General features: G+C 38.5%; 1 protein-coding gene across 1 annotated transcript; it reads right to left on the reverse strand.

Moving 5' to 3' along the window:
- Positions 1 to 2,816: 2,816 nt before the first annotated feature.
- On the reverse strand, positions 2,817 to 19,038 carry LOC143035211 (cyclin-dependent kinase 5). Its single transcript, XM_076201939.1, has 7 exons — positions 18,896 to 19,038; positions 15,525 to 15,613; positions 14,055 to 14,248; positions 13,141 to 13,228; positions 12,509 to 12,680; positions 11,875 to 12,086; positions 2,817 to 11,694 (listed from the first exon to the last, which is right to left on the reverse strand). The coding sequence occupies exons 1-7, from the start codon at positions 18,930 to 18,932 to the stop codon at positions 11,596 to 11,598; spliced, it is 891 nt and encodes a 296-aa protein (XP_076058054.1). The 5' UTR covers positions 18,933 to 19,038; the 3' UTR covers positions 2,817 to 11,595.
- Between the last annotated feature and the right edge of the window lie 289 nt (positions 19,039 to 19,327).

A 19,327-nucleotide genomic window follows, 5' to 3' on the forward strand; every position in this document is an offset into this window, starting at 1 on the left:
TGCACCGGTGCTAGTATACAACTGGCTAAATTATTAGACAAATGGAAGTATCTGGAAACAATCAGAATTGCCATATGTTACTTTTTAAGTGCTTAAAACCTCTTCAAAGTTTGTACGGATTTATCTGTTAGACCCTGTATGTGCAACACCAATAGTACTCAGGTTCTTCCACAGCTCTCTCCAGGAAGAAATATAAGACCTGTTGTTAGTGTTATATTAGTGTGGGAAGTACAGGAGAATCAAGATTTGTTAGCTACAGGATACTGAGCCTTGATGCCAACTGAGTGAAGATTCATTAGGCATGAGTGTCAGAAATGATTGTTTGCCACCATCTTGGTGAGAGTGAGTAGTTAGGAAGCAGATGTGTGATAACTTCTCTGGCGTTGAAATTCTTGCAGATGTTAGGAAAACTCTAGGACTATTCTCTTCTGTTTCTCTATGTCTCTGTTTTCACTGTCTGTCGGCTGCCTTATACATCACTGCGAATGAGTCAATTGTTCTTTACCTACGTAAACATCTGAAACTGCCTCACCAGAATTTGATAACGAGAAATACACAGATTTGGATGCTGATGATTACTGCCTAATGGATACAATTACATCAGAGCTAGAACTGTATAACAATCTGTTTTGGGATGACACAAAAGATGAGTATTTCAATGGCTTCAGTGTGGAATACTACAGCAATCAAGAATAGACTTGAGGACTAGAGCTAACCAATATGTATGCGGTAAATTTTTCTATAGTGATATTGGCTGATCAATGGATCTTGTCAAATATTTTATGTTCTTCTGGCACGGAAACTATCTCGACTCGGTACTGTCTCTACACCTTGTACAAAGGTAGAGCTCTTACATGGATTTACTAGAGGACTTGGGAGAGTGTGCCTGATACGCCGAAAAATACGGTGTACATTTTTTTCATATACTGTAGTTTTTATGTATATACTGAGGACCAAAATGGAAATAAGCTTACATGCTTTTTTGTGTTATCCTTGGCAATTGTAATTGTAATTTCAAACTATGTGTTCTTTTCATTTCATTATCTGTGTTTCATGTATTTGATTCATTGCCAAATAAACTTATTATTATTATTATATTTCTATTATATGGAGAATTCAATCTTGTGGATTGATTACTCCCATGGATTCTATAAATTCAAGTTTCATCCTGTGTGTGTGTGTATATGTATATACATGTGTATATATATATTTATAATAATAATGATGATACATATACAAAGAGCTTTTTCCCCCTTACAAAGGAGGTAGCCAAAGTCAAAAGGTATAAATCCACTCCCACCCAATAATGATGATAATATATAACAATAATAATAAAAATACATGCAAACATATACCAAAAGACCCCTTCCCCCTTGTAACAGGGGTGGCTCAACTTTTATCCATCCTTGTGTAAAAGGAAAAAAGATCAGTTTCACTTTTCACTTCCCAAGACTCCTGTAGCTGCCAAGTTGTTAGACATAACCATTAGTATGTCTGTCAGAATTGCATTTACATAGAGTAGATGGATAAGTGATAAATTCCTCCACAGTGTGGTTCCCACATGATGGATGTTGAAAAAATCATCTCTCTACCACAATTTTGCAAGTCCATGAACTACCTTGCCTATATCCAAAGATACAGATATAAGGAGTTGGAGTTGGTACTCACTTCCTTAACCAAACCTAAAACTCTTGCCAGCTTCTATCATCTTACCTCCATTATCATTATTATATAAAAAAAAAATTCAAGTGGGAACTTATGACTGATAACTACTCCCTTCCTCTAACTAACCAGTGACAAGCAGCCCCACAATTTCACAACATGGACAACTGTCCAGCATTTCTTCCTGGAAAAATCTTTAGGAGGTTCTAGTGGCTGTGGCCACCATGGAAGGCAAGGGTCTCCTATAAGAAAAAATACAAGCTACAAGGTGACCAACTGATCTGTGTGACATATGCAGTTCAGGCATGCAATAGCTATTGAGAATTTAATTTCACATTAATATCTTAGTGCTGGGTGATGTCTCTAAAGGAAGTATTCAAGTGCAACTGTAGACTATTTCATTAACATGGCATTTTCTCTTCAAAATTCAAGTCTGAAAAGGAACCCATGGAAAGAGCTATATATTCACAAGTACACATGCCAAAAGGGCATTTCCCTATTATAGAAGGGATGGTCATGTTAAAACATACACTCATCCCATACCCATCTGTTGTCACTTCCATCTTACATCCTCAAAGATGAAAGTCAGAGGCAATGCAGCAATATATACCATATTTGATGGGTTATAAGAAACCTCAATTTGGGCAGGCACTGTTTTGGTACATGCATGGTTAAGCATAATCACTTAATTTCTTCCGGTGTGTTATTTCATATAATTATCAGTAAGTACGACTTGTTACACATTGGATTTTTTTTAGTGATCACGTGTGCAAAAAATGTTTCTGGTTTGATTAAAGGGAAAATGCTGCCATATATTTACCACTAGCCACTACCACTAAGCTGAACCTTGGCTTTTTAAGATCCAGACTGATTAAAAAAAGTATATATATATATATATATAAAAGCTGTCAAATATGGTACATACATATACACACTCACCAAAAGGCATTTTTTTTGCCCTTATCAAGTGAGGTAGCTGAGTCAAAGCAGCCACCCTACACCCATCTAAAAAAAATTGGTCCCACCCATCTAACACCTTTTGGATAAGGGATCATTCCTGTCCCCTGTCGCACTGCTTGGGTCAGAAGCAGGGCAGGATACAGCAATAGAAACACGAGAAAATTTATATCTAAAGGAATAAAAAATATACAATGTAACAAAAAAAAATCTTTAAATAAAACAATAATACAATCATAACAAAAATCTTTAAATAATACAATCATAATTTTAATCATGATCACACCTTTTGACTGTTACCATCAATTTCCATTCAACCTTAAACTTCTGCTGGAATTAATAACTATCATTAGCTGATGCTGCACTCCATTCAAACTTAGCACAGAAATACACATTGCACAAATCAAACTAGATAGAATTACACTTTTGGTAATTGGTGTGCAGTTACACAATGGGAAAAAACTTAGTCTATTGAGATCTAGGAATTACAAACCAACTGTTTACTGCTGTGGCACAATGTTTTCAGTCATGCCTCACATGATGCTGACTGACATTACATTTGAATCCAACAGCTACCTGACCTGACAACCTGAACACACAGAACTAAAAGCTTCCTGGCATAATTTTATCACCTGTTCATCTGTACAGAAGAACAAAAATTCACAAGGATAGAACAGAACATGGTGCCAGATGTAGATCCTCTTAACCTTTCTCATCACTTAAAGCAGTGGTTCTTAACCTGTGGGGAATTCCCCACTGGTGGGGAATGGCAGAGTTGCCAAGTGGGGAATGACAGGTCGGACAGAAGAACCACTGTTTTTTTTTTTTTTTTTTTAATTGATGTGTTTTTGCTTCTTTTTGTTTGTTTCTGGTGTCTTCTTGTTGTCACTGATGGGAAACGGAGAGTTGGCTCACTAAAAAGTGGGGAATTTGAGAAAAAAAGGTTAAGAACCCCTGACTTAAAGAATTATGCAAATATTTGTAAGTACTAATGGTTGGGAATCCTTTACCTGATATTCTTAAAATTGAAACCTAAAGAAATAAAATGTTTTTCAAGTATTGACATGATGTATTACAAATGGAATATTCCATAATCAATTCCTCCTTTGCTTAAAAACTAATTTTGGAGAACATTTATTTGACTGCCACATATCAATGATATTCCTATTGTAAATCTTAAATCAAAAGAACAATATACACCAGGGTTGTTAAACCAGTTCCTCCCCCCAACCTACCCTGACCCTACTGTGATTTTAGTCCACCTCTGAGGAGAGGCGAGTAAGATTCAAACAGCTGCCATTTTAAGAACAATTTTGTGTTAACCTAAACAAATTGTTCTATCATACAAACCACATTGCTGCATAGGTAAGGTACCACATAAAGTCAACCAGGTTGGACACTTGTCATGTGGAATGTCTGACAAAGGATTGGCTGTTGAGATTGTTTAATGTGTGTCTCATGGAAGGAAATGTAACAGTAAATGGGAGGAGGATATACAGTCAGTGCCCAAAGTAATGGTGCCACAAGTTTTTTGCTTCACACACAACAAAGGCCTACAGAAAATAGTTATATTGTACTCATTTTACCTCTAATACTTTGTTTTATGAGGTGCAAGGTTTTGAAAATGACGAGAGCAGGTAAGGCACCTGGGTTAGATGGGTGTCATGCAGAATGTCTGAAGAAGGGAGGTACAGTAATAGTGGACTGGTTAGTGAGGTTGTTTAATGTGTGTCTATGGGAGAGTAGAGTGCTGGAGGAGTGCATGTATAATCCCACTTTACAAGGGAAAAGGGGACAAATGAGAGTAGTACTTTTAGAGGGATCAGTTTGTTGAATGTTGTTGGGAAGGCATATGGGAGGGTTTTAATTGAAAGGATTAGGAGAGGAACTGAGGGAGTAATTGGTGAGGAACAGTGAGGGTTTAGGAAAGGTAAGGGTTACATGGATCTAATTTTTGTGGTAAGGCAGACATGAGAGAAGACTTTAGCAAAAGGTAAGGATGTTTTTTTGGGTCTTTATGGATTTGGAATAGGCTTATGACCAGGTAGATAGGAAGGCACTGTGGGAGGTTTTTCAGATATATGGGATTGGGGGAAAGCTGTTAAAAGCAATCAAGAATTTTTACAAGAGTAGAAGAGCTTTTGTTAAAATTGGGAATGGAAAAAGACAGTAATTTGAGGTAAAGGTGGGGCTGTGTCAGGGATGTGTCATGTTGCCATGGTTGTTCAATGTGTACATGGATGGGGTGGTGCACGAGGTAAAACCAAGGGTAATGGGCAGAGGACTGGAGATGGTTAAATAAAACGGAGAAAAGTGGGAGTTGAGCCAGTTGTTGTTTGCTGATGACACTGCACTTGTGGCAGGGTCAGAGAGGGGATTAAGGCAGTTAGTGGAGTTTGGGAAGGTATGCAATAGAAAGTTGAAGGTAAATATGGGTAAAAGTAAAGTAATGATATGTACAAGGGGAGAGGATAGCAGTGAGTTGGAATTAAGTCTTAAAAGAGAGAGGCTAAAGGAAGTGGATAGCTTTAGGTATTTTGGGTTGCATCTGGCTGGAAAGGGAGTGGTGGAGGCAAATTGTAGATTAAGAGAAGTAAATGCCTTGGGGGATTAAAAAGTGTCATGAGAAATAGGCATTTGTGAATGGATGCTACAAGATTATATGAAGGGGTGATTGCAATGATAGCATTGTATGAGGCAGAGACTTAGGATTTAAGAGATACATAGAGTTTTAATGTGTTTGAGATGAAATGTCTGTGAAGTATGATATGGGTTACAATGTTGGATAGTGAGAAACAAGGTGAGGAGGAGAGGGTGGAAAAGATGGCAAATAGGACTGATGAGAGAGTACTGGGATGGTTTGGACACATGAAAACATGAAAAGAATGGGCGAATAAAGATTAGTAAAAGAGGTGAGGAAGGCAGAGGTGGATGGAGTGAACTTTGGGGGACAACCAAGGATGAGATGGATGGATGGGGTGAAAGGGGTGTTGAGCAAGAGGGGAATCTCTATCAAGGGAGGAAGGGAGAAGGCAGGAAATAGGGGTGAGTGGAAAATAGCTGTTTACAAATGATACTGTGATGCAAGGGAATGGGGGGGGGTGTAGGGAATGATTATGTGTGAATGATATTCTGATGCATCCAGAAGGAATTTCTCCCTGTCTGCTTTTTTTCTGAATGAGGGGATGGAGGTGGGGTGGGGGGTGTCACTGATTAAGTGAAGTGGCCTTGCTGTGGATGTACTGTGTCTTGCTGCATTGGTTCTGACCCAGAGCAGTGAGCAGGATACAGGGATGACCCCTTATCCATAAGGAGATAAGATAGGATGGAGGAAAGGGTGGAGAATTGGAGTTTCAATGGGTCAAGAGTGGGTAAGTTCCTTCTGACTTGGCTACCTCCCTTGTAAGGGGGAAAAAGCCCTTGGTATATAGATAGAATATTCTGTTGGGTGGCCCTTCCTCTTCAGGCAGCTCTGGAGATGTTTGGGTACAGATAAACCAGGATTTGCAGGAGGAATAATTCCAGATTACTCCAGATCTCCTGGAAGGGGTTGTGTTGCAGCCCTGTAATCAGCATTTCATCAAGCTTCACAGGTTTTCCATGGGATTTAGATTAGGACAATTACTTGGCCAGCCTTTGATGTAGTTGTTACCCACCCACTCAAACCATTCACAGACCAGTTTAGTGGTGTGAGCTCATGCACTATCCTGCATAGATGTTTCATTTTTGCAGGATGTGAAACAGTCCTCTAAGTGGTCAACAAGAAGCTCAAGATAATGTTCTTTGTTCAATGTGAGGTTCTTTGATAACATCACTAAATCCCCAATGCTGTGATACCCAAATGCTCCCAGACCATCACATTATCAGGGTGTTTTAAGATCCCCTCAGTGTACTTTGGGAGGTAAGGATCTGAGGCAGGACACAACCAGACCTTTCCCCCTTGCTTGCTAGTAATTGAAAAGGTGGCCTCATCAGACCACACAACTGTCTTCCACTTCTCTGTATCCCAAGTGTATTATTTATGACAAAACAGTAATCTTTTCTTCTTTACCAATGCTCTCAAAATGGGCTTCTTTTGTGATGCACAGTACTTGAATTTGAGATCACTACAAAGGAGTTTCTGTATTGTGTGCAACGAGACATCCTGAAGGAGCCTTGGGTTCTTTTCCTTCAATTCTTTTGCACTAATGTGAGGCTCACTGTCCACCAGATGCTTCAGCACCTCCAAGATTCACTCAGAAGTCACATAAATTAGCCCTGACCTTTTCTTTTGAAGTGGTGGGCCATTGCTTCCTGCGACCCTGCTTTTATTTGTCCACTTTTGCATGCTATGCAGTGCTACACCCATGATAGAAGCTATTTCTTTGTTGTCGTTTCCAACATGGCTCAGAGAAATTATAGCTGCAATTTGCTCTTCTGATAACTCTTTTCTTGGTCCCACTCTCACATAAGAGATGTGAGAGTAATGCATTGTCTTGTGCAAGATACACAAGGTAAAACAGAAACCCTCACACATCCACTCAGTATGAAGGGCCAGCTCACACCAATGCAACAAAACGTGGTGCATTGCCTATGGGCACTTTCTTGAGACAACCATTTGTATGTTGATAAACTCAGTGAACTTGAGCAATGTTTTTAGAGGGTATCTTGTTTTGTGCCAAGAGTGATGTTGCAGCACATTTTGCACCATCACTTTGGGCACTGACTGTATACAGTTTCACTATACAAAGGGAAGGCAGACAATTATGAATGTAGAAATTTTAGAGGAATCAGTCTGTTGAATGGGAGCTACTTGAGAGGCCTAGGAGAACAACAGATGAAGTAATTGGGGAGGAACTTTGGTGGTTGGGAGGAAGAGGGTGCATAGATCAATTGTTTAGCAAGACAGCTATGTGAGAAGTTTTTGGCAAAGGTTAAGGATGCATTTTGAGCTTTCATGCAATTAGAAAGGGCATATGCCAGAGAGGTGTTCTGGGTGGATGGTATAGGAGGAAGATGCTTGAAGGTGGTCAAAAGATTTTACATGAATGGTAGGGCAAACATAAGGTTTGGGAATGGAAGAAAATGAATAAGCTGAGGTGAATGAAAGGGCCTGCACCAGGACTATGTGATGTTGGTAAATGCTAAATACAGATACTACGGAGGTTTGGAGGGTGGCAGAAAGTGGGAGGCAAGTCAGTTGTTGTTTGCAGATGACAGTGCACTTGGGGCTGAATTTGAGAGGAGAATGAAACAGTTTGTGGCTGAGTTAGGCAGGCTGTGCAAGAGGAGAAAGTTGTAAGTAAATGTGGGTAAGAGTAGTGATGAGGGAGAAGTGATGATGGTGGGAAGGTTGGATGTGAACATAAGGAATGTGAGGCCAGAAGTGGAGAATTTTAAATACTTGTGGTTGCATGCATTAGTGAATGGTGGGGTCATGGAATGGAAGGAGTTAGTGAATGGATGAGGGGATGATACAGCTTAGAGAGATGTTCTTGTTTGCTCTGTAAGTTGTTTCAAATGGATGAGTGAATAGGATTGCCATATAACGAAGTGGTGGAGGTACACTAGCTCTGGATGTTGGACCTTCCTGCGGTGTGGCAGAGGGCAAGGATGACCCTTCATCCACAAGGTGCCGAGATGGGAGGGGCTTTAATTATCTTTGTAATGTGTGTGTGCACTATGATCTGTCCATCCTCTTATAAGGGGGAAGGGGCTTTTGATATATACATACCTGTATGTGTATGTGCCTAAAGTATCGAGATCAAGCATACTTCCCTTCAAATTTTGAATTGATTTACAGAAGACAAAACTGAAGTCAATCTACCCTACTGCATTGTATAGTACTGTGTTACATATAAACATGTATGTATCCTCATGTAGCCAGGTAGTATATTTTCTTGTAGACATAATTATAAACTTAACTGGGCAATGACTGAATCACTTAGCCTCTTGCATACAATGATAAAATAGAACACTGTTCCAATTACTTTATGCAATTTAATGATTACCAATAATTCAACAGCATTTCTATCCTTGTGGAAAATATTGCACTTTAATAATCAATGATAAGGCATTTCCAACCCTAAGTAGGTGTTCAGGATATATGGTATCTGTTCAAGACAGGATACAGTGAGAAATGTGGAGGTGAAGCAGATAATGGGGATGGGAAAGGAAACGTTATGAAAGATCAGAGAATGGCAAAATGGTTTGGTGCATAGGAAAAGAATGAATGAGAGAGGAAAAATAAATAGCAATGAGTAAAAGTCAGAAAGGGATGGAGCGAGACTGAGAGAAATACTGAGAATGAGGTGGATGGATGGGGTGAAGGGGGGTTTTGATTACACATGGAATGTCTGTCAAGCAGGGAAGAATGCAAAAGAAAAGAGAGAATGGATGAAGGGATGACATGGCCTGAAAGGATGGTCTCCTCTACTTTATAAATTATTCTGAGTGGATGAGGGGGGGGGGTTGTCACATGATGAGGCAAAGGAGCTAACCTAGCTCTGGTTGTTAGGTCCTAATGTGGAAGAGCTATCCCTCACTGCACTGACTTTGATGCAAGCAGCGTAACAGACTCAGGCAACCTTTCATCCATGAATTGATGAGACGAGATACGTGGTCCAACAGGTTCTAGTTGTGAATAATGCAGAAGTGTACTTTTGACTTAGCTACCCAGTTCTTCATTACATCCAGCAAGAGCAAATGCACCCACAATAACTATATCACTGTTGTTGCAACTTCTGGCCTGAGATATTTGCTTCTGGTAAGTTCCTAAGCAGAAGGTAGCCACAAAGAAAAAGGCATAGAAACCACTCCCACCCATTCCATTTCCTATTTATTCCACTCCCCTCCACCCTCCTCCCTCCCTCTCATCTTGGCACCTCCTGGATGATGGGTCATCCCTGCATCCTGTCCACTGCCCTGGGTCAGAAGCAGTGTCGCAAGACACAGCACATCCACAGCAAGGCCGCTTCATAAATTCAGCGACCCCCCCCTCTCCGTCCCCTCATGCAGAAAAGGAGAAGACGGGGAGAAATCCCTTCGGGCTGCGTCAATTTTTTTTTTCATACATACTTCCTCACCCCCCAACCCCCACCCACTCCCCCTCATGCATCATAGCATCATCTATACACAACCCCTACCCATTCACCCCTATCTTCTGTCCTCTCCCGTCCTTCCTCTCTTTTGTAATGCCCCTTTCACCCCATCCATCCATCCATCTCATCCTAGGATGCCCCCTCATATTCACTCCTTCCACCTCTGCCTTCCATACTTCTTTTACTAATCTTTCTTCACTCATTCTTTCCATGTGTCCAAACCATCCTAATATCCTTTCATCAACCCTATCTCCCAGTTCCCTTTCCACCCCTGTTCTCCTCCTCATTTCTTACTCTATCCAGCCTAGTAACCCCTATCATACTTCTCAGACATTTCATCTCAAACACATTCAAACTCCTTCTCTCTTCCTCTCTCATGTTCCATGTTTCTGCCCCATACAATGCTGTTGGTACAATCACTCCTTCATATAACCTCCTCTTAGCATCCATTCCCAGATGTCTATTTCTCATTACACTTTTCAATCCACCAAGGCATTTACTCGCTTCTCTCAATCTACATTCTACCTCCACCCCCACTCCTCCCTTTCCTGCCACATTCGCACCCAAGTATCTAAAACTATCCACTTCCTCTAGTCTTTCACCCTTAATGCTCACCTCCAGCCTGCTGTCATTCTCTCCTTCTTTGTGGCTACCCCCCACATAGGGGGAAAAAGCCTTTGGCATATGTATGTAAGTTCCTAAGCAGATACCCAGTTTATCCCCATTTATAATACTTGTTGATTCTGTATAAGCTGATGAAAGAGAATTCTTTTCCAATGTGAAACACTTGATTTTCAAACTTTGTACTCGCCACTTACATAATGAAAAACATCAGGAACTGACTCTGTAAACAACATTAACTATATTTGAGCTCACCTTCACTATTGAGAAAACAACCACAAATTAACAACTTGAAAAGAATATAACCCATTCATTAAATAACCTCCACTATAAGTAGATATGATGGTGCAGTAGATCAAAGAAACAGAACCTGATGACAATATACTAGTTGATTGTATTACAAGTTTAATAAATTCCAGTGCTGTGATAGGTTTCTGTTTTAAGTATGAACACAATATCCAAACCAAACTTTTCCTTTATAGGAAACATATCCAAAGTAAACCAGATTTAATGGTATCAAAATCTATTAAAGTATCTATATATACACATATAGGGATTCTAACCTTAATCTAAAAACATGGTAAAAATTCATTTGGCTTTTGTTTAATCTACCCCATGATGAAGTCTTTGCATTTGGCTTTTGTTTACCCTCAAATAAAGTCCTTTTTTTTTCTTGGCCTTATAATAAAGTCTTTTCATTAAGCTTTTCTTTTATATACCTGACAATGAAGCTCCTTTCATAGAATTATCTTACTTGACAATGAACCTTTTTTCTCTTGGCTGTCATCAATAACAAAGTCTCTTCTTGGGCTTCATATCTCCACTATGAAGCTTTTCTTTTACTTTTTTTTTTAATAATTTTTTTATTTTATCTTGAATTAAAGCCTTTTATTCCATTGGAAACACAGTCTGCTTGTGCTGGAGGTTTAAGAGAGAAAGAGAGAGAGAAAGAGAATGAGAGTGAAAGCTCATACTTAACATTCCCAGACATTCTTCTTTACGACATGTGACCTCTAAGGTATGTCACCCACCTTCAAGATGCATTCTATTATCACTTGGCACCTACTGTTCACTGTCCTCCTCTTGGGTTTTTCAAAATCCACTTGATATCTTTTGTTTTCTGTTCCCTTCTAGGTCCTTTTTCCAGATGTATACTTCTAATTCACTCTCCACTATTGCTCTATTTCTTGTATCTTGATAAAACTTTCCCTGCTGCTGCTCCTCTCTTGCACACAAACATGAGCATCTCTTCCTTCCCTCCCCGCCTCATCTGCCTCTACCCATTACGAATGGAAGGTGGAAGGTCTGCGAAGTAAGCGTGAGTCATGGCATCCTCAGCACTCATCCTCAAGGCTGGATTGCATATCAGAAGTCGCTGTGGATAAAGAGTCATGTGTAATATCCATGGTCATACATGCATGGGCAATGAAATTACATATGTTCAATACTGGTGAACTAATGGGAGAAAAAAAAAAAAAAAAAATCTTTCTCTCCAAGCACTAGGGTACTCCTACATATCATATGGAATAATCAAGAAAAAAAGAAAACTTTGTACCTGTAACAGGTCTCTGCCCTTGCTGTGAAGTTTGGGGCAAACCTGTGTGAGTGTCATGGTGGCTTGATAAAGAGGAAAGGTCTTATAGTCAGGTAATGAAGTCATCCCAGGCCAGGTGTCCTCTGTGGGTGTTCCTAGCAGCTTGAAGATGCGTTTCAACTGGTCGTCCACATCGCTTCCTGGGAAAAGGGGGCGACCTGCATTGGCCAATTCTGGGGGTGGAAAAAATCTAGTCAAAGACTGGAGTAGTAAGGTGGTATGTACAGATTTTCATCAGTGAAACTTGAAGTAATTATTATTATTTGTCACTTGTAAATATTAATCTCTTTACTACAATAGTATGAATATTTCATTTTAATTTTGTTCAGCTTGAGGCTTGACCCCCAAATGAAAGGAGCTGTCTCAATTCACCCACTGGATTTGATGTTCTATTTATATTTTGTTATGGCTAACATCAGATGAACTTATTTGACTGGGGAGAGTACCTTGTGCTTAAGGGATTATTAACAGATGACTGACAATGAAACAATGCAATCAACAACATAGCCCTTAGGGTCTTGCCATTTACCTGAAGGCCATGGAGCTTCTGCAAGACAATAACCCAAGTACAAGGAACCAAAAAATGGTAATTTACCAGCAAAGATGCAGCCGGCACTCCACATGTCAATGGATGTGTTGTAGAGCTTGGCCCCAAATAAGACATCAGGGGGCCTGTACCACAAAGTCACCACTTCAGCTGAATAGCACCGCACAGGAATACCAAATGCTCTTGCCAGACCAAAGTCAGCCAGTTTTAATTCACCATTCTTGGGAGATTGAAAGAAAATTAGATTGTAAGCACCTGGGGTTATTAACCATTGGAATTATTTTTAGATGTGGAGCAGTCAATAGCTGTTAATCTCCATATGTGAAAATATGGAAGAAATATAGCTGAAGTATGTATGTATACATATATATATATATATAGAGAGAGAGAGAGAGAGCGCGCGTGCGCTTGAGCTCAACTCAGAAAGTATCAATTCTTCAGGGCTGCAGTAATATTACTAAATTCTAAACAAGAGTCAAAGTTAATACTAAATGAAAGAATACATTAACACTACATAAATGCAAAATGAGTTTATGGCACTGTATAAATAATTATATTAATGGACATAAATATGAAATGAAAGAATACATTAATACTGCATTAATACAAAGTAGAATTACAACATTATAAATAAAGCATTATGACAATGGATATAAACACAAACAATTAATTTCACTAACCTTATTGATTAACAAATTCTGAGGCTTGAGATCTCTGTGTAAAACATTCCTACTGTGGCAGAACTCAAGACCCCTTAGGAGCTGAAACCTGTTGAATAAAAATAATAAATGTATAGGTAAAAATAACATGCTATTATCAGCTAGAACAAACACCTAATATTATTAAAAAATGCAATACACCTATGATGGCAGGGGTGGCTGAATGGGGATTATTCGTTTATGATGTAGATGGAGTGGACTTCAGGGGTAGACAAATAGTGGAATGGATGGATGGGGTGAAGGGGGCCTTGGGGTACAACCAGAAAAGGAAGAGGACAAGAGATTGGTAACATTAGAGAATAGTTATAAATGGATGATAAATATATGTGGACTGAAGTTCTGAAGTGGACAAGGGGCTGCCACGTAATGAGGTAGTGGGGGTAAACCAGTTTCATCTGCTGGACCCTGCTGTCTTGGTGCATTGCTTCTGGGCTGGATAAGAGGCAGGGGACAGGGATAACCATTCACCCAGTTTCGGCTGTGGCTTTCCTTGGGGAGACGGGACTGCTCGGACATACAGTCTAGGGAATGACAACAACAACAACAACAACAACCATCCATCCACAAGAAGTTAAAATAGTAGGGACAGCACATGAGTTTTGGATGGGTGTGGTATGGGTGAATGGCAGGTGCAGGCACTGACACAGCCACCTCCCTTAAAAGGGGTTGATTTTCAATAGCAACTTTTCAGATTACTGTACTAGCTCATCTAAATCTACTTGAACATCCACCTAATTTGAATAACCATTTGTTGACTTCTCTAAATGAAAGGAAATACAGAGTTGAGCTCCAAGGCAAAAGAATTTCAGCCACTAAAACAAAAAGTAGCCAAACAAAAGTGAAATACATAGAAACAAAACTCTGAGGTCACTTACATGAAAGATTTGACAATGTCTGGATCAATTTCTCCATTCAAGCTGTCAAAGTACTTCTTAAGATCCTGGTCACAGTGCTCAAACACCAGTGTCAACTTCTTGTCTGAGTGCAGCACATCATGGAGTCGAACAATATTTTTGTGTTTAAGTTCCTTGAGTAAACAGATTTCCCGCAAGGCAGAGGATGGGACACCCTGACAACAAAAAATATAATTACATTTATATACCAAAGGCCCTTTCCAATTTAGAAAAGGGTTGCCAATTCAAAACACACAACCACATCAAAAACCAATTAGACTGATTTAACCACTCTTCTCAACTAAGTACCTTGGGGGATCCAATATAATTGCAATCTAATAACTTCTGATGCAAGAGAACCTGATGTACCACAATGAAGATATTTCAGTCTGGCTCTCATTGTAAACAGCATTATGAATTACTGACACTTCCTGGCTATTACCTGTCTTCCCATTCCACACACACACACATAGCCCTTTACGGAGCAGTTGTGCAACACTCTTCCTACTTACCATTGGGCATTTCTAATTACCTAGTGGCTCTTGACCACACACACCTTTTAGATATACTTTCTAGTTTAGCAGTTTTATTCTAGCAATGCCACATGACATGTAGGACATAACTCCTAACAATTCTTCACTAGTTAATGGCATATAGTTTCACTCTCCTTGGAAAACCCACTATGCCTTTACAGCATGAACAATACATTTCTGGACTATGGCATTCCCTAATACATGAAGGAATAAACTGGAGTGTACACAAGGAAGTAAAACCTTAATGAAGATACAACATAACACTTGAAAATGGAAGTACAGAGGAGCATTATGATAAAAGGTTCTATGGCTGAATATGGGAAACTTATAAGTCTGGAAGGGATATATAGTAAAGAAATGCTGTGACAAATAATGAACATAACATTTTGAGATTTAAGATTAGATTAAATTGGATAGGCAAAAAACTATGATCTGTTCTTTTATAAGGAAGATGCAAGTACAACTCAAGGACTTTGTTGTATTCTGTTCAGAGTGATGCTAATGGATTTTGCTTAGTTGACAGACTGTCCTCATACTAAAGTCTGCTGATATGGGTGCACCTGATGGAGAAGGAACCAACAGTAGTAACTTAAGTGTATAAAAAATAGATATAAGGAGGTACTCTAAGGGAAGAAAGGGACATATGCAGTACACAAGTACAGCACTTAACTCACAATAAGTAATCTTATGCAAAGGTAAAGCATATTAGGGTGCTTAAACATCTTCAACACTGTGACATACTTTTCCAGCATGAATTTGTTTCCAACTAAATACAGATAGCTTGATGCAGTTCAGGGAGCTGAAAGGGTTTAAAATTCCCCACTTCAGCTGTATAAATTGCCTATTTATAGCCAGAGCAAAATTCAGAGTACATCAATGTGTTGAAAGGGTTAATTCACTCATCTACTGTAGCTCTTACCTCATCATCATCATCTAAACGAACCCTTTTCAAGGCAACAATCTCCTGGGTCTCCCGATTCTTGGCTTTGAATACAGTTCCATAGGTTCCTGCAGTGAAAAAGGACTCTAATGATGAACAGTTCTGTAATTATGTTTATGAAATGAAATGTCTTCTGAAAAGCCCCACTCTGCATGTTTGTATATACTTTGTTGTGTTGTACAGAAACACTATTTGCTCCACCACTCCGGTGCTAGACAGAGTAAAATGAATTACAAAAAATTCCATGTATATTCCAACTGAAGTAATATGAACATCTGGTGATAAATTATATTCTTGATAATCTATTTTGCAGTGTTTAGTACTGGAAGGGGTAAGCGATTCTAGAAGGATTTAGATACACATTATTATTTTTCAAGCTTCACAAAGTGACATATGTGGGAAGGAAAGAGAGAAGGCTACTTGTATATGGCATACAGTTGTGATGGATTCCCTACTATAATCTGCCATAGTGGCTGAGTATGGGATGCAGTTTACAATGTGGCATACTCATCTTAATTTACCAATGTATGCTTGATTTCCACAAAATATCATATAATTTAGTCCAGACAAAGTAGCTATCAATTCTATCAAATCACAGAAAAATTATAACCAGTATTCCAGATCAGGATTCCCACTCTTTGTCAGGTTATTTTTTCCATGACTTTTTTAAGGACCATTCATTACTCATTCTTGCACTTTTTCAGTACCTATGTAGAGAAATTCCTGGATGTTTTACATAGCCTAGTTCTTGCAAAAATGACTAGAAAATGCCATTCAAGGCCAATGGACTTGAAGGGCAACATCTTGTCCAGTTAGAACCACCACAGCTGATGGGGATTAGACTAGAGGGTACAAGTTGGGTTTGTTAAACCTCTATTCAATACAACAGGAGGTCTAATCCTTGTATTAAGTGACCAGACAAGGTCTACTTGGGTTCAAACTGGCTAGCAACATTCCCTCTAAGCTGTGCGCATGTGTGTACACATATGTTTTACAACTAGTGCACATAAAGAAAAAATGTGTGTACACAAGGTTTTCAAATGATATCAAAATCCACTCAGTAAAGAAGTTCCACCCAAACATCAACTTATGAATTCTCTAAAAATATTGGTAACTCACCAACCATCGAATCAATAATTGCCGTTTTTCCCTCTTTTAACTCTACCACTTCCATCACAAACAAAATGACTTTGCTGCCATGGGTGCACACATAACAAAGTTTGCACACAAGCAAATTTCTGGGCACAGCAAAAACTTAGAAGGGGCATTGATGGCCAGTGACAAAAAGAAAATTCAACAAGAGAATATCACAAGAGTAATTACATATATTTTATTTCTAGAAGTTTGACACACACAGTTTCACATTGTTCAACAGCTTATAATATCAAATACATGTATCAAAAATCCCCAACTTGATGGAAATTTATGCAGTAATCTAACTCTTAAGTAATCTGGGTAACATACATGTACATGTAGGCTGAAGTAGGATTCAATGAATGTAGTCACCTCTTGCCTTCTGGATAATCCATGTCTATATGAAAAGTTCATGGCAAACACCACTACAATACATTACCTTTATTCATTCTACACACACAAAGTAACATGTAATATGTCCACAAAAAGCCTCAGTCACAAGTCGGACTACCCAGGAAGTTCTTTTGTCCTCTGTTCAATTTCAGACAATTTTTTTAAGGCAGCTTTTTTTCTGCTGTGCACTGCATTCCATTAGACTTTACAATCAATGAGTGACTGGTTGCTCCGTGGGCTTTCTCTGCCTCATCAGGAAACATGACAGCAGATTGTTCAAAAGCAGTGATGTCAAGTCCAGGGTATTCCTTCATTTCTTCAGCTCATCAATTTCATCAATAGCTGTCTTTCTTTGTTGGTTTACCCTTTTAGTAGCCTACTTTCATTTTTCTTCTAGGTACTGGTAATATCTCTAGCATGCCCCAGAAATAGAACAGAGGAGCCATTTGTTTATGTCCACATTAAATATTCCATCAACACTGGACAAATGGTCAGCAATTATTCAAAGTGCAACTGTCATCCCTTCTGACATACTCTCCTTTTTAATTTACTCGTTTGTGAAGCTTAGTACCTTAGTAGTGGATAGACCTTTGCTTACATTTCTCAAGGAACAGCCTTAGATACAGGACAGATCAGACGATGACAACCATGGAAACGTTTTAGGATTAATGCTCAGAAACTCTCCAAAGTTAGACATGAGACAATAAACTGGAAGAAATTCTTGATATGATGGAACACAGGATATAGACATCCTGGGGTTAGCAGAGACAAAGCATATAGGAATGGAGATGGGCAAGGAGGTAAGTGATGTATATGTACTAATGAACAGTGGAACTAGAGAAGGTTGAAGGCATTTTTCTTGGTGAAAATCAACATTGGAAAATGTTGCCAAAAGCTATGCAGAAACGAACAAAGTTGTGTCAACTGCTTCAGATGCCATATTTGTTTTGATAGATTCAGAGGTTGGAGATGACAACGACCTGATGATCTTTAGAATTATAGGTACCACATTACTAAATGGAGGTTGGGTTAGGTGGGTAGGTTAGGTTAAAATACACAAATTTAGCATACTTTGTTTTGATAGATTCAGAGGTTAGGGGCAATGATGACCTGATGACCTCTAGAATTACAGGTACTACATTACTAAATGCAGGGTAGGTTAGGTTAAAATATACCAATTTAGCATACTTTAATTTCCTTTACCTCCTCCTCTACCAAAACATGGCATCTCATGTAATCAAAGCGGCTATGTTTATTCATTTATAGCTTTTAGCAACTTTTTCTATTATTGATTTTTGCCAAGAATAACATACATTTATTATGTTGGTGTACTACAATTTACAAAATTATTTAATTTTCTATAGCAATATTGAATAGGTGTGCACTTTTAAAAATTTACCCATTCTCTTAAAGACAAATTCCACTTTCTTGATGTTTCTCAGTAACTAGTGAAGCAAGAGATAGTTCTGGAGTCACATCCCTAATGAAATTCCATGTCCCAGATTCTTGTATTGTACTGTCATTTCTGTTATACCTACGTGAAGCATAACGCATTCATTTGTGTAATATATCATAGTACACACATTCATACTAAATCTTGCTAATTTTCTCCTTATAATTTGGTCATTCCGCTTCTTCGAAAGTTTAGTAATAATAAAGAACCTAACAAACATTTACACTCTAAAACCAATAGTTTTGTTTGTTTTTCCAGCATCATCAATTGATACTAATATATCATAATACTTGAGGAAACACCACTCTTAAACAGTAATTTTCATTTTGTTATTAAAATATTGAGCAAAAAACAACAAAAATAATGTTACCTTCTCCTATCTTCTCGAGTTTCTCATACTTTTGCATTTTTCACAAGAACCCAAACTGTCGAAGGCCTGCGAGCCGTCTGTTTGTTGTTGTTCATGACATTTATGAAAAGCATGATGGGAAAAATAATACAGACCGATTTGAACTAGATAAATTTCTTATTCCTTGAATATGTTTGATGATATATAGTTCTACTTCATATGTTTACTTTTAGTATTTTCCTATATAAACAATTCACTAATATGTTCTTATATGGCAAAATAGTTATCATGCATGGTCATTACGAAGATACATTTTCTAGTTATCTTATATAATCATTATGTAATCAAAATAAATTTATGGACCACCGTATACAGCGATCAATTAATTCATAATTTGGATGGAAATAAACGTCAAATAATAATAATAAAAAAAGGTAAAGTAACTACCCATCT

Source organism: Oratosquilla oratoria, chromosome 18 (assembly GCF_046742065.1).
Source record: "Oratosquilla oratoria isolate Oo_2021 chromosome 18, ASM4674206v1, whole genome shotgun sequence".
Taxonomy (NCBI): Eukaryota; Metazoa; Arthropoda; class Malacostraca; order Stomatopoda; family Squillidae; genus Oratosquilla; species Oratosquilla oratoria.

Excerpts from the sequence above, each read along its gene's own strand:
- LOC143035211 (XM_076201939.1), bottom strand. The coding sequence starts at position 18,932 with ATGCAAAAGTATGAGAAACTCGAGAAGATAGGAGAAG. Across the intron at positions 15,614-18,895 it reads ACTCGAGAAGATAGGAGAAG|GAACCTATGGAACTGTATTC; the intron begins GTAACATTATTT and ends TTTTCACTGCAG. Across the intron at positions 13,229-14,054 it reads GACATTGTCAAATCTTTCAT|GTTTCAGCTCCTAAGGGGTC; the intron begins GTAAGTGACCTC and ends TTTATTCAACAG.